This window comes from Punica granatum, chromosome 4 (genome assembly GCF_007655135.1).
Source record: "Punica granatum isolate Tunisia-2019 chromosome 4, ASM765513v2, whole genome shotgun sequence".
NCBI classification, from domain to species: Eukaryota; Viridiplantae; Streptophyta; class Magnoliopsida; order Myrtales; family Lythraceae; genus Punica; species Punica granatum.
In genome coordinates this window covers 14,646,233-14,661,635 of record NC_045130.1, presented here as the reverse complement: position 1 = coordinate 14,661,635, position 15,403 = coordinate 14,646,233, and the positions used below count along the sequence as shown (strand labels likewise).

The following is a 15,403-nucleotide window of genomic DNA, read 5'->3' as shown; positions in this document are numbered from 1 at the left end:
AAGGTACATGGGAATCCGGACTAATGACTTTGTTCTCATAGGTGGCGCTAATGATGAGGTTGTGTGCCTAAGATCAGCAACATGAAGAGGTCAGGCTCGTACTGTTTTGCCTTTAAAATGCCCCTTTTGGGGAAAAAAAATTGTGTTTCTTATTCTTATAAATAGATCACGATCCTCTCTTTTCCAACAAGGAATTCGAGTATCTCATCCATTAGGACATGGGCGAGATGAGGCTGGGCCATGTCACCGAGCCATCCCCGCTGCCTAAAGCCCAACTGACTCGACCGTTGGATGGCTTGCTAAGGAAAAGATCGACGTCGAAGGGGTCTTTGTATCTCCTTACAGCAACATACTATTATTAATTCGGCACACTGCATATAATATCTATCGAAGTAACACAATGACAATACAATTGGGCGTCAGCCCCCTAATTCACCAAAATAAATAAATAACACAATGACACGTAGTCCGATAAATAACAATAGGGGCCTATGTTCTTTTTTGAGCTTTCATTGCAGGTTGGGTGCGTACTTCGTTTATGTGTTGATTCACCTCCTGTTAACAATGAACATTCACATCATGACACGAACATGGTTCCGACCTACCCTTTCTTAGCCCAAATTTTATGAACTAGGTGGCGCATCGCACGGTTTTCGCGGAGCAATTGACTGAAACTCGAACTTCTTGTGGCCCTCCACAATCTTTGTGGCTCATTGCCTCAGAAGATCCCAATATGGAGAATTTCTGAAACTAGGTTGACATAGAACATATGTCACATTACATAAGCTTTGTGTGGGCCTTAATCTTGGATGGACCGGGTCCAGCCCATGCCTGGGAAACCTTCTTTCTATTTTTCGGGCCATCCTTTCTAATACCTGACCATTTAAAGAATGGTTTTTTTTTTCTCGGTGTATATCTAGTATCCAAAAGCTCAATAGGCGCGGACTAATCTAAATCGAGTCGGGTCGGCTCATTAAATAGTAAAAAAATTCCAATGAAAGATCCATTTAAAGGATGATTTGGTCAATCCAAATTGGCCCTCATGTTTCATCTTTTGGCAATTAAACTAGGTTGCAACACTTGCGCAATGCTGCTTGCTGGAAAAAAAAACTTTTCAGCATTTTCTTGATTTATCAAAGTAGATTGTGTAATAACCAAATTAATGTAGAGTATAATTGATACTAATGGCAAAATTATTTGTGTAAAAATTATAAATAATGAACCCTCGATTAATAATAAATGACCTAGATTTTCAAAAGATTGTATTAATAAATGCTAGCCTTTGCACGTGCGCTACACGGTTTTTATATTCAAATTTATGTTAAATTATTATTTTGAAAAATTCTAATTGATAGTTTTTTATTCTAATATAATCTTATTTGAGAAATTCCAAAAATAAATGATGAAAATACAACTATGAGAAAAATGTGACTGATTCTTTTACTAAGTAATTACTGTTATGAATATATTATATATATGTATATATATTGTATTTGATTTAAATATGTTTTCATATTAAACCAGTTATCTGCACGTAATTGTTTACTTTACTTTGATTTTTGATATATATCATAAAAATAATTTTAAGTCATACAAAATATTGATAAAAACATCAAAATAGATTTCATCATTTTCTTTGAATTTTAATAACCAACTTATAATAAATTGTATTTGAGGTACTTCCTTGGAAATAAATTAATATCTATTAAATTTTTTAAACAATAAATTTGTTTTCATATTAAACTAGTTACCTGCACGTAATTGTTTTTTTATTTTTATATTTGATAAACATCATAAAAAATTATTTTGAGTCATAAAAAGAATATCGATACAAATATCAAAATAGAGTTCATAATTTTCTTTAAATTATAATAACAAATTTATTAGAAACTGTATTTGCGGTATTTCCTTGAAAATAAAAACTAATAAAAGGTCGAAGTATTTAGTCTCTAAGATTACCTGGAGATTGTTCATGGAACTGGAGGAAACTCATACAACTAAGGACTCAGTTATCTCCCTACATCCGATACAGAGTCGGCCCAGGAACGGGTGTGTCCTTTTGGTACGACTCTTGGCTACCAATTGGACCATTGATTAATTACTGCACTAAGGGACTACAGTGTTTCCCATCGCTCAAGGAACATGCAACAGTTAGTGACGAAGGTAGTTGGCATTGGCCCAGAAGCTCGGATCCACAAACTGCTGTTATTCGTGAATTAGCTACAACAATCCAACCTTCCAGTCAGGATAGAGTTACATGGACACCTCACAAATATGAGACATTCTCTATTGCTAGTGCCTGGAAGTGCTTACGACCTAGGAGTTCCAAAATGGAATGGAGGAATGCGGTATGGTTTGAGGGGCAATTCCCCCGCTCTTCGTTTATCAATTGGCTCTGTGTTCATAATCGTTTGAATACAAAGGACCGGCTACTCAAATGGCGAATCCCGCTTACCGTTGCTAAACGGAATTTTGTAGTGCTAAGTTGGAAACTCGAGATCACCTATTTTTTGAATGCCCAATTACTCAAGGAATTTGGCAAAGTCTTCTAGCCCGAGTTGGTTTGAACAGACCTAATGTTAACTGGAATTCGGAGCTTTGCTGGATTTCCTCTCTTCGTGGAAAGAAGCTGGACATTACTTGTCTCAAACTTCTATGAACCCATTACATATATTGGATATGGCGGGAGAGAAACGCTAGGATTTATAACAAGCAAGTCTCGCCAGTAACAGATATAATTCGAAATATTTGCTCGGATGTGCAGGCCAAGTTGTCTGTTCTACCTCGCTTCTCTTGTAAAATTGTACATGCTGTCCTGATAGGGCGTTTGTTTCACCTTTGATATTGCCATAGCTGATTTGGGGTATATTTTGGGACTGTTTGATTAGTTTGTTCTGTACAGGGGTAAAATGGTGCGGTTCTGATGTAAATTCATTTTGTTATCAATGAAATTCGCCATTTATCAAAAAAAAAAACTAATATCTATTAAATTTTTTAAACAGTGAATATGTTTTCATATTATACTAGTTACATGCACAAAATTGTTTATTGTATTTTGATTTTTGATAAATATCATAAAAATGATTTTTAAGTCATAAAAAATTATTGATAAAAATATCAAAATCGAGTTCATCATTTCCATTAAATTACAATAACCAGCTTATTGTAAATGGCATTTGAGGTATTTCCTAGGAAATAAAATTAATATCCATTAATTTTTTAAAACAATTAAAGTAAATACTTACACTAAAATATTTAATGCATAATAATATACCATTTCTCTTTTACTAAATCTGCTTTTTTTTGTCCTATGCATTGTACAGGTTTGTTTTCATATCTATATCATTTATTACTGTAATTATTTACATTTTGAAACACCAATTTTCTTATTAAAAATAATAAGTAATATTTCAAATAAAAATCTTCAGTAATATTTTTCAATATAAATTAGAGTAAGTTAATTATGATAATAATAATTTGAATCTAATTATTTCAATTAAAATTTTTCATATTTTAAAGTTAATTGTTAATATATGCATGTCGTATATATTAAGTTTTGTAGTTAGGATAATCAAGTTCCATCCTTTTCTAAAACATTGTTTAAGATATCTTTATTTTTAAGTTTTATTTTTATTTTATTTATGAGCTTAAATTTCTAGCACTATATCATAATTTTTTTCTTTTGTAGGATCATAATTTTTTTTTAATAAATTCTACATATAATCAATTAATTTCTTTGTAGTGTTTATATCATTTGCATAATACATATATTCATTTTCATATACACATATATATATAAATCATGTCTTATACAATTAGTATGATTTTTGGACAATATATTTATTTCTTTATACAATAAAATGTTTTCAATGTTAACTGTTACTTTTATACGACATAACCAATTAATAAAGTTTGACTAATTTTAAATGGCTCGATAAATATTTCTAATTAGAGGTCTCAATTGCTTTGTGATCTTAAATTCGTAATGCTACATGATAAATTTTTTCTTTTATAGGATCTTAATTATTTTTATAAGTTTTATATACAATCAATTAATTTCTTTGTACTGTTCATATCATTTGCCTTGCATATATATATATATATATATATGTTTGTTTTCATATACACTCATATGTATATATAATTTCTTATAACAATCAGTCTGATTATTGGAAATATATTTACTTCTTATCAGAATAAAATATTTTCAATGTTACTTGCAAGTTTTATACGATATAATCAATTAATAAAATCAGACTAATTTTAAATTGTTCGATAAATATTTTCAACTAGAGGTCTCAATTACTATGCATTGTACATTTATTTAATCATAGGGTTCATTTGGTTTTGGAGTAGAAATCCAATTCCACTTCACTTCAGTCACTAGAGAAAAAAAAATGCAATAGGATATGGAGAATTTATTATTAAAAAATTAGTTATAATAATACTTAGTTAAAATTAAATATGATAATTTATTATTAAATGGAAGAAAAAGACAAATAAGTATATATATAGAGAAATTACTTTTCCTCCGAGAATTTTTAAAGAAAAAGGCTCCGAATGCCACTGACTTTTAAAGTGGCCCGGATGTTTTGTATAATTACAAATGTGCCTGCTATGAGTGATTCGGCATAATCGGATTGAGGGGAGCAACATCTCTCTCTCACACACACATGTATATGTAAAAATAAATGAGAAATTTATTATTAAAAATTGATTGTAATAATAGTCAGAAAAAATATATATGATTAGTGTTATTAAATGAAAGAAAAAGATAAAATAATAATGATTATGTTGTCAAATTAAGAGAAGAATGGAATAGAATTTAATTACGAAATCAAATGTCATCGCACATTTATCAAAATTTGATTGCACATTTTTTAAATATGAATTTCTAGGACATCCTTATTTCAAAATTTTAAATTTTATTTTTATATTACAATAAGTGCATGTATCATAATAAGAAATGATATGAGATATATGTAATATTTTATTTTAATCATCTCTCTTAATCCTTTAAACAAATTATTTTAATAGTTTGTTTCATTAATGAGAAAGCATTTCATAACGTAGAGGAAGACAAGTGCCACATCGATGACGTTCGTATTTTTATTTCTTTCTTCATATTGCTTATTAAAAGAAAAATTAAAAGTCAGACAAGGCAAGCAATGATCTCCTATACATATAAACCCTTTTTTTATTTTTTATATCCTCTTTCCATATATTCTCAAGCACGATTTTTTTCCCGATAATAAAAAAGGCATGCAATGATCTCCCATACATATAAACCCTTTTTATTATTTTATTTTTTATATCCTCTTCTCATATATTCTCATGAGCGAATTTTTTCAATCATAAAAAAGGCCCAAATACCTAGTATAATAAAAGAAAAATTATAAATAATTAATAAAATGGTACAAGTAATCTCACTAAATATCGAATTTACTCGTGAATCAATAAGTAAGAGCGTACGCCATTATACTGTACCTTCTTTTGATTTAGTTGGGAAGGCCTTGAATAATCTATTATTCTTTCCATTTATGTTTCTAAATGCTTGTCATGAACATTATAACAAACGAGACACAACGTGGGAAGAATATCTTCTTCGTCCTATCAATGACATTATTTTCTTTATTGTTTTCAGATTATAACATGTTCAATCGTTAGCTTAATCTTCGTCACGGGATGTTTTAAAAAAAAATTGAATATGAACCGCGGCTTGTCAACTGCATCTCGAGCTAATATTTCCTTTGATTTTGTTAGGAAATTATGTGCAAATCATCAAATCTCCACGAACGTCTCTCCCCACAGACATATTTTAAAACCAAAAAACGGACAGAGATCCTAAAATAAGCCAATCTCTGACTTGGTCTCCTAAACTTCCCTTCTTTTACGTGCTTCCCATTTCCCTACACAACTCTCCCTTCCTCCTTCAATGATTCCCCCCCTTTTCTACTGCTACTCTAATCCAAATGCACCCATTTAGCCTTCCTAAAACAGACCGCACCCATCCTCGTGCTCGGGTCCTGCTCGTGTATGCTCCGATGAAAGTCTCGATGTCCCGGAGGTGAAGATTAGACTAGAGGGAGAATGCAGATGTTGCAGAAGACATAAATTTTGTATCATGTTTAAAGCCATTACATAGGTTCGATAAGGCAGATTGTATAACAGGAGATGGCTTCGCTGTCAAGCCAACCGTCCAAGAAGATTAGGAGTCCCAGAGATTCGGGCAACTCCAGCCACCACCAACACCAGAACAGCAGCGGGAGCGGGTCCCGAGGCGGGCAGACAGTGAAATTTGCAAGGAGGACATCGAGCGGGCGGTATGTCAGCCTGTCCAGGGAGGACCTTGACATGTCCGGGGAGATTGCGGGCAGTGGCGACTACATGAACTACACCGTTCACATCCCCCCCACCCCAGACAACCAGCCTATGGACTCCTCGGTCGCTGTCAAGGCCGAGGAGCAGTACGTGTCCAATTCGCTCTTCACTGGAGGTTTCAACAGCGTGACCAGGGCGCACCTCATGGATAAGGTCATCGACTCCGAGGTCTGCCACCCCCAGATGGCCGGCTCCAAGGGCTCCACCTGCGCCATGCCTGCTTGCGATGGCAAGATCATGAAGGATGAGCGGGGCCAGGACGTGACACCTTGTGAATGTCGGTACGTATCGGAATGACAGCTTGATCAATTATCGAAAGTTCAATGGCGATTTCACTTTGTCTTTCCTTTTCCATCGATTTCTTCTGGTCGGTTAATGCATTGTCGCATAGAGCCAATACATTCTGGAAATGAAAGTCCCCTGCGAAGAATGAAAACTCCGCCTTCCATCTCCAGGTTCAAAATCTGTAGGGACTGCTATCTCGATGCGCAGAAAGAGAATGGGATATGTCCTGGTTGCAAGGAGCCTTACAAGTCGGCAGACTATGATGATGACATTGAGTACTCGAATGGAATGCTGCAGCTGCCACCAGGGGAGAGCAGGAACAACAACATGACCATGATGAAGCAGAACCAGAATGGGGAGTTTGATCACAACCGATGGCTCTTTGAGACCAAAGGTACGTATGGATACGGGAGCGCCTTCTGGCCCCAGGACGATATGTACGGTGATGATGGGGATGATGGCATTCCTGGAGGGATTATGGACCCTGCTGATAAGCCCTGGAAACCTCTCAGCCGGAAGCTTCCGATCCCTGCCGGTATTATAAGCCCCTACAGGTATAATAGTATGTTTTTATGGGAATTTCCCTGCACATAACAGCAAGCACTTTCATGATACTGCTTACGGACATGTCGCAGTAGCTAGCTATTCACAAACGAACAGTTCTTCTGCAGACAATAAGAGTGGTTGTGACAATTAAAAGAACCAAGTAGGACAATTCCAGGATTTCGATCATCTTAAAAGTGGTGTTCACCTCAAATTTTTCATCGCTTCAATCTTTTTAGCAACTAGTTACCGAGATCTAAATTATCCCGTTAGGGTTCCTCGTACAAGTAAGACATATCGATGATCATCGCAATATATACCGGCATAACATTTCACAGTTAAGGAACATTATAATGAGCCGAGCTGATAAGCCCCGATAAATTTTTGATTGAAATCACCAGGTTGTTGATGGTCGTTCGTCTAGTGGTCTTGGTTTTCTTTCTGCATTGGAGAATTGTGCACCCGAACGAAGACGCAGTGTGGCTGTGGGGAATGTCTGTGGTGTGCGAGGTGTGGTTCGCGTTCTCGTGGATCCTGGATCAGGTCCCAAAGGTCTGCCCAGTGAACCGAGCAACTGACCTTCAGGCCCTCCATGACAAGTTCGACACGCCCTCCCCCTCCAACCCCACCGGCCGCTCTGACCTTCCTGGTGTCGACCTCTTCGTCTCCACTGCCGACCCGGAGAAGGAGCCGCCCCTTGTTACCGCCAATACTATCCTGTCCATCCTAGCCGTCGACTACCCTGTGGAGAAAACTGCATGCTACATCTCTGACGATGGTGGTGCGCTGCTGACCTTTGAGGCAATGGCAGAGGCGGCCAGCTTTGCGGACCTGTGGGTACCCTTCTGCCGGAAGCATGACATTGAACCGAGGAACCCTGAAACCTACTTCAGCATGAAGACTGACCCGACCAAGAACAAGAGCCGGTCGGACTTCGTGAAGGACCGGAGGAAGATGAAGAGGGAGTACGATGAGTTCAAGGTGAGGATCAACGCGCTACCTGACTCGATCCGCAGGAGGTCAGACGCGTTCAATGCGAGGGAGGAGATGAAGATGATGAAGCACTTGAGGGAGAGTGGAGCTGACCCCCTCGAACCCATCAAGGTCCAGAAAGCCACATGGATGGCCGATGGAACACACTGGCCCGGCACCTGGGCTGTCTCAGCTCCCGAGCACGGCAAAGGCGACCATGCCGGAATTCTTCAGGTACATTGTACTCACCAACTCGGTTATTTCAATCCTTTCTGTAGTGACTGCTTGATTTGGAGGCATACCAACTTCTCCTATTGAAATTCCAAACAAAACCATCAGCATCAAATGCAATCTGGATCCTAAAGCTTTGCCGGTACAACAAAACAGGTAATGCTGAAGCCCCCAAGTTGTGATCCTCTACTGGGAAATGCAGAAGATAAGCTCATAGACTTCACGGACGTGGACACGAGGCTTCCCATGTTCGTGTATGTATCGCGTGAGAAACGGCCGGGATATGACCACAACAAGAAAGCTGGAGCCATGAATGCTCTTGTACGAGCATCTGCCATTCTGTCCAATGGACCTTTCATCCTCAACCTTGACTGTGATCACTACATCTACAACTGTAAGGCCATCCGTGAAGGGATGTGCTTTATGATGGACAGAGGCGGTGAAGACATATGCTACATTCAATTCCCGCAAAGGTTCGAGGGTATCGATCCTTCTGACCGATATGCCAACCGCAACACCGTGTTTTTCGATGGGAACATGCGTGCCCTCGATGGTGTGCAGGTTGGTTTGCTCTATGTTTTCGCACTTCAGAAAGGAATTTGATCGATCAATCGTGCATAACTTCACAACTGGGAACCTTTGCAGGGTCCTGTGTATGTGGGCACCGGATGCATGTTCAGGCGGTTCGCGCTATACGGCTTCAATCCACCGGATACGAAGAAATTGGAGACCATCAAGACCGATTCGGAGATGCAGGCCCTGAATGCTTCCGAGTTCGATCCTGATCTTGATATGCATTTACTGCCCAAGCGGTTTGGAAACTCCACATTGCTGGCAGAGTCCATCCCAATCGCTGAGTTCCAAGGCCGTCCTCTTGCAGATCATCCTGCAGTGAAGTTTGGGAGGCCACCAGGCCTTCTCAGGGCCCCACGAGACCCACTCGATGCCGCTGTTGTAGCAGAAGCCGTATCTGTCATATCCTGTTGGTATGAAACTTCTGCGTGAAAAATGTAGCATGATTGGCTCAAACAGTTCTTCCAGTTTTGATGTAAACTCATCATACACTATGCTTCTTGATAGGTACGAGGACAAAACCGAATGGGGCGATCGTGTTGGCTGGATTTATGGCTCCGTGACAGAGGATGTCGTGACAGGCTATCGGATGCACAACCGTGGGTGGCGGTCGATATACTGTGTCACCAAGCGTGACGCATTCCGTGGGTCAGCTCCAATCAACCTGACAGACCGGCTTCACCAGGTTCTGAGGTGGGCCACAGGATCAGTTGAGATCTTCTTCTCCCGGAACAATGCCTTCCTCGGCACCCGGAAGCTCAAGTTCCTCCAGCGCCTGGCCTATCTCAACGTTGGGATCTACCCTTTTACGTCCATATTCCTCATTGTCTACTGCTTTCTTCCTGCCCTGTCCCTGTTCTCCGGGAACTTCATCGTGCAGACCTTGAATGTCACATTCCTCGTCTACTTGTTGATCATCACTATCTGCCTCATCATGCTTGCCGTCCTTGAGGTGAAATGGTCCGGGGTGGCCCTGGAGGAGTGGTGGAGGAACGAGCAGTTCTGGCTCATCTCCGGAACAAGCTCCCACCTGGCTGCAGTGGTCCAGGGCCTCCTGAAGGTCATTGCCGGGATTGAGATCTCCTTCACCTTGACCTCCAAGTCAACAGGAGAAGACGACGATGACATTTATGCAGATCTGTACCTCGTGAAGTGGACCTCCCTCATGATCCCACCAATCGTTATCGCTATGATCAACATCATCGCCATCGCCTTTGCATTCGCTAGGGAGATCTACAGCACGGTTCCTAAGTGGAGTAAGTTCGTCGGAGGAGCTTTCTTCAGCTTCTGGGTGCTGGCACATTTGTACCCTTTCGCCAAGGGCCTGATGGGGAGAAGAGGGAAGACTCCGACTATTGTGTTCGTGTGGTCTGGTCTAATTGCGATAACTATCTCACTGCTTTACATTGCCATCAACCCACCCAAGGGAGGTACAGCAGAAACAGTTGGAGGCGGTTTCCAGTTCCCATGAGCCGACGTAAAGGAAGTGTTTGAAGTTCTCTCTCTTGAAGTGAATATGGTTCTTTCTTCCAATGATCTCAGGCTACCAGACAAGGACAGTTTTAGGAACAGAAGATTCATTTACGAAGATCGGTGGATTCATTTCAGTTCATGAACAGGGAAGCTGATTGCTGTTATGATTTCGGGTATTGAACACAGGGAAGGATAAATCTGCTTGGGCCTGAGGGTTCTTGGATGATTTAGGAGTGCAAATTTTCGGATGATTTAGGAGTCCGAAGACTGATTATGATCAGTAGGGGAAAGAATTTATGGCAGTCTTCACATGAAGAATTTTTTTTGTTTTTTAATTTGTCGACGTGCAATAGAGGTCTCGGCACCTGCTTAAAACTTCCAGTACTTTGTGTTCTTTATATACATTTTTGTTAGCTGTAATCTTGCGGACATACATCGATGATCGACTTGTCCCAATTTTCTCTTGTCCGAAGGTCTGGCCGACAAATTTGACAGAAAAAAGCAGCAGAAGCGAACAATGATCACTTATAGAACATGAAGAAGAAGATTTCATTATATAACCTCCTCACGAGCTTCAATCCAAGGTAAGACAACTTTAATCTTAGAAGCACATTAACTCATCCACTTAACCCTGAAATTCCTCTATTAAATTAACCTGCTATTGTTTCGCCAGCTTTCTATCACCAAACATGATGATCGGTCTTACGTGGTGAAAGTGACGCCGGAAAAAGCCTCCGAAGGTAAAGTTGAGAAACATAATCTTGGACTCCTTCAGCCGAGCAGAGCAGAGAATTAATCGTCTTTCATTCTCTTAAGAAGCCTGGAAGCCCACCTTCGCACGCGTCGCTTCAGAGTGTAACCAACAAAAATGCCGGCCACGAAGAAAAACGCGCAGAGCTTCGAACACGTCCATAGTGATACCGATTGACTGCCACTTTGACAGAAAACAAACACAGGATCAACATTCATGTCTTCTGGTCAATCTAACTAACGAGACACTCAGTTGAAAAATGGATAAACAAGCGACTAAAAGGGCAATAACTATTTATCTGCTGGAGGAGAGGTCGATTAACAAGAGGACTGAGGCTAGTAGATGTAGAACACAAAATATCACAGCAGGATATAAAAAATAACCTTCCTAACATGGAAACATATACACCAAACAAATTACGATCCAAGTCAGTCTCAAGAAAGTTGACATCAAGGATTTAATGTTGGGTGGCATCAAATATCGGTGGAATTGCCATTTGTATTCGCAATTCAATAGGTCCTTGCAGATAGAAAAACTCGAACTCTCTGAATCTGAACTCTCTCTAATTAACATAGCAGAGTCCTAATCCCAACCTCTCTCTCTCCTCCAACCCCATCCAAAGAGCTCATTCACGTACAATTCCAATGCAGACGTGAAGTAAGACAATGGCAATTATAACTATCCCGAAATTTCTCCAGTAGACATTCCTAAGCACGTTTAAGTTCGACATCTCCAAACGCCGAACTATTTAATCCATCATTTACTCTGCCAAGTAAGTTCTACCACAATGAAAAGCACCTTTTTTCGCACAAGTACAATGCCCCTATGGCTTCGAACACATACAGTGCAGGTTCACTGCTTAGACACTCTTTTCGACTGATACAGGCTCGGCACGTGGAACACGACCGCAGGATGCAACCGGAGATTCAGTTTCTAACAATCACTCCCAAAATTTCAGCTCCAGGCATCACCTTGCATTCTACTACAAAACAACTGCGCTGGTAAACCAATCCGACAAAATCAAGAACAACCAAGAAAAGGCGAATACCGAGGATTTCTGGTGACAAGGACACCGGGTGGCTCGGGACCAGATAGAGCAGCGGCAACTCCCACGGCTCTTCCTTCCCCACCTAAGTAAGAACTCTCGGAGGAACCCGAATTCCCAAATTTCACATCTTTTGAGACCCCGCGGATGAATTTCTGCATTCCCTCCATTTCCGCACAAATTCACATCAACCCAAGAAAATCCGATGAACCTTTCAAGGGTTAATCCTCAAACCTCCCCTGAAATTGCGAGAGGAGACCGGAGAGACGATCTTAGTGGCAGTAGGGAGAGGTGATTGCGTTCGACAGGAGGCTTTGAATTTCTGATGGAGGTTTTCATAAGGTTTTGGACTGGTTAGGTTGTCGCAGGCGGGCAGCATGCATTGTTTCAGTTTAAGCCCCCAAAGTTTTCCATTCATTTCAGTTTGGCCCCTAAGATATAATCTCGTTCGAAGTAAGCTTTCATGCCCTTTAATGAGGAATAAAAGGAATCCATAATCGGACATTCTCAGTAATTTTCCGGTATGCTTTTAATTTCCGTAAAACGTGTGTTCGTCGAAGAACAGAAGCTGTCATCATTTTCGGTAAGAACGAAAGCATCTCTTATTCCCAACCTGCAAAGTAGAGTTTCCACGCTTGAGCGTAAGAAGATCACACCCGACAAACATTGAAACACAGGATTGAATCAAAGAAAATTTAGAGTATGATCCAGTTGGGAATGAGATCACAAACTCACTCGTTTCATTCCCTAAACTGCTGTGACAGATTTCTCTTCCCAGTCTCCTCGCTAGATCAAACCGAACTAGATTCAACTTCCCTGTTGTCCGACTAACCAATCTTCAGTAGCGTTTATTGCAGAACAGGGATCGAGTCTTTATGAGTAGGACATCAGAGCCTGCAGACACAGCATTCAGAAATGCGGGCTGCAAAGATTGATTCTCCTCCTCAACATGAAGATCAGAACTTACTCGTTACCGGATGAGATTATAAAAGAAAAGCAATGTAAATAAAAACCACAGTAGAGCCGTGAGATGATCGCTGCCTGGCACGGACAAGAATAAGTTACCTCACGGCACAATAGAGGGGGGAAAAGTACATAATACAAAACCGCAATACAATACAATGAGTATGAAGTTAGGCTGATAATATTGTGAAACTGATATAGATCCTTAAATCAAACCGAACTTCATTACGAATTTCTTGTGGTCACAGTCCAACATCTCACTCAAGCTACAAACTATACCTTTCCGACTCAAAAGTTTGTACCGCAACTCTACTCTCTTTTTAAGGCCATGCCGAAAGAAATCAGGATAATCAGCAGCTTCATCAAGCTGCCTATTCATCACTTCCGTTAAGAACCTGATCCTGGGTTCCAACGAGTTCCTTATGCTCTTGATCAGTATCGGAGGGTAACCAGTCACTAAAGAAACTATCTCTCTGTCCTTAAACCCACATCTTTTCAGATATTGGAAATTGGGTTGGAGAATCTTCTTCACATCTCTAGACAAGACTTCGGAGAAGTTCATCACTACGGCTTTAATGTTTGAGTCCGTCAGGCCAATCGACTTTAGAAACTCGGCAGTGGGGTGAAGCCTCTTCTGGACACTGTATCCCATGATGAATGGGTTTCTCATCAAAACTTTACCGATCATTCCTTCTTTGTCAAGGCCGAGACCAGCGAGAAAGTCTACTATTTCTGTCAGCTTAGACTCAATGCTGTAGCTGATGAGCCTTGGGTTAAGCAGGATTATCTTCCCGATTTGCTTCTCAGGAACCCCTACAGCCTGAAAGAAGGCCAAGAGTGGACATAGCTTCTCCTCCACGCTATGAGACAATATGTGAGGGAACTTAGCAATGCATGAAGCGACTTCGTCCGGTTTAGTCCCAAGTGTACCAAGACACCGAACCATGGGAACAAGCTTATCGTCAAGCCCCAAGGCAAGGATCTTGGGACACTTCGAGATAACATGGGGGAGCTTCCTCTCTTGGATCCCTATGCTTTTCAAGTAGTCCCAATTCTCAGAGGCTTGTTCCCTCTGCACGGATTCGAGCCGCTTGCACCTTTTCAGCATCTCATTTATGCTTTTATCATCAAACCCCCTGTCCCGGAAGAACCACATAATACTCCCACCATTCTGATTCCCATTGCTTTCCATGTCCCCCTCCTGAAAATAGGTAGAGTTCATATTGTCATTTACGCCAATTCTGATTCACACATAGTTGTTATGGATAATGTATAAAAAGCGGCAAACATCAACTACAAGAGAATATACTTGTCCATTGTTTTAAGCACCATTTGGAGCATGAATATTCAACTTGCTGTATCTGAAGAATGTACTAGGAAAAATGAGTTTCTACTTCCACACCGTCTGATACAAAACATCATGTGCTTATAATTTAGAACCGAATCAGATTAATCCTGAATGCTCTCAACAGTCTGTCCTCAACAGCCATTGCCAGCTGACACTACTAACTCGAATAACTCATAACGCAATCCACTACGGACCCACTCTTTATATAGTTTAGGGAGCTGCAACTCCAAATATGCAACTTGTGAGGCAATCATCAGGTCCCTCAAGGCAACATGAGACACCAACCAACCCCGAATAGACCAAGTAACGACATTCGTGAGAGAGAACCGACACCGTCGAACCAACAAATTTAACTTGAGCATTGTGCCAACGAAGAGCGCAACAGACAACCACAACTCTATCGAATCTTCAGCAAAAATGGGAAATTTTCAAGATTTTAATAACCATAATGCCGAAACCACGGACTTAAAGCCAGTCTTTTTAGGCTTAAGCTTACCCAGAAAGATTAAAATACTCTGTTTCATGGCATAAGAACTTCAGGAGGAAGCCAATCGAAGCGACAGTGCAATGAAATTGCACACATATGAACGAATTTCACTCCAAAAGGGCTACTTTTTCAAGAACGCACCCACCCAAAAGGACGAATAGAGGGAAGCTTACCTTGCGAGGCTCAATCAGCATAGAGGAGCAGTGCACTTTCACATGAGACTCGGAAGTCCAACGTCGGACTGTTGTTCTATCGCAGTGCCGGGGACATTTGCCTTATCTTCTCTGGTTTTGGTGTCTGAGGCCCATTTTGACGAAAATGCCCTCTTCATTCTCTCAATTACAAGTGGAT

The 15,403-nt window shown here is 40.4% G+C and overlaps 3 protein-coding genes across 4 annotated transcripts; 1 reads left to right on the top strand and 2 right to left on the bottom strand.

Annotated features, from left to right (window-relative positions):
- Nucleotides 1-6,174: 6,174 nt before the first annotated feature.
- LOC116204664 (cellulose synthase-like protein D4) lies at nt 6,175-10,878 on the top strand. The gene is made up of 6 exons (XM_031536857.1): nt 6,175-6,662; nt 6,837-7,220; nt 7,611-8,415; nt 8,569-8,973; nt 9,058-9,398; nt 9,493-10,878. The coding sequence occupies exons 1-6, from the start codon at nt 6,175-6,177 to the stop codon at nt 10,454-10,456; spliced, it is 3,387 nt and encodes a 1,128-aa protein (XP_031392717.1). The 3' UTR covers nt 10,457-10,878.
- Nucleotides 10,879-10,983: 105 nt separating this feature from the next.
- On the bottom strand, nt 10,984-12,596 carry LOC116204666. Of its 2 annotated transcripts, none has more exons than XM_031536860.1 (2): nt 12,258-12,596; nt 10,984-11,386 (listed from the first exon to the last, which is right to left on the bottom strand). In XM_031536860.1, exons 1-2 carry the CDS (start codon nt 12,422-12,424, stop codon nt 11,251-11,253), a joined length of 303 nt encoding a protein of 100 aa, XP_031392720.1. In that variant the 5' UTR covers nt 12,425-12,596; the 3' UTR covers nt 10,984-11,250. The 2 variants fall into 2 exon arrangements, with proteins under 2 accessions (XP_031392720.1, XP_031392719.1); XM_031536859.1 differs by having other exon boundaries at nt 10,984-11,392; nt 12,258-12,587.
- A 707-nt stretch (nt 12,597-13,303) lies between these two features.
- On the bottom strand, nt 13,304-15,382 carry LOC116204665 (transcription termination factor MTERF6, chloroplastic/mitochondrial). Its single transcript, XM_031536858.1, has 2 exons — nt 15,226-15,382; nt 13,304-14,418 (listed from the first exon to the last, which is right to left on the bottom strand). The coding sequence occupies exons 1-2, from the start codon at nt 15,244-15,246 to the stop codon at nt 13,423-13,425; spliced, it is 1,017 nt and encodes a 338-aa protein (XP_031392718.1). The 5' UTR covers nt 15,247-15,382; the 3' UTR covers nt 13,304-13,422.
- Nucleotides 15,383-15,403: the final 21 nt, after the last annotated feature.

Coding starts and splice junctions, on each gene's coding strand:
- LOC116204664 (XM_031536857.1), top strand. CDS start 6,175: ATGGCTTCGCTGTCAAGCCAACCGTCCAAGAAGATTAGGAGTCCCAGA. Junction 8,416..8,568: donor ACCATGCCGGAATTCTTCAG/GTACATTGTACT, acceptor ACAACAAAACAG/GTAATGCTGAAGCCCCCAAG. Junction 9,399..9,492: donor GTATCTGTCATATCCTGTTG/GTATGAAACTTC, acceptor GCTTCTTGATAG/GTACGAGGACAAAACCGAAT.
- LOC116204666 (XM_031536859.1), bottom strand. CDS start 12,424: ATGGAGGGAATGCAGAAATTCATCCGCGGGGTCTCAAAAGATGTGAAA. Junction 11,393..12,257: donor CTTGTCACCAGAAATCCTCG/GTATTCGCCTTT, acceptor TTTCTGTCAAAG/TGGCAGTCAATCGGTATCAC.
- LOC116204665 (XM_031536858.1), bottom strand. CDS start 15,246: ATGCTGATTGAGCCTCGCAAG. Junction 14,419..15,225: donor TGCTGATTGAGCCTCGCAAG/GTAAGCTTCCCT, acceptor ACCTATTTTCAG/GAGGGGGACATGGAAAGCAA.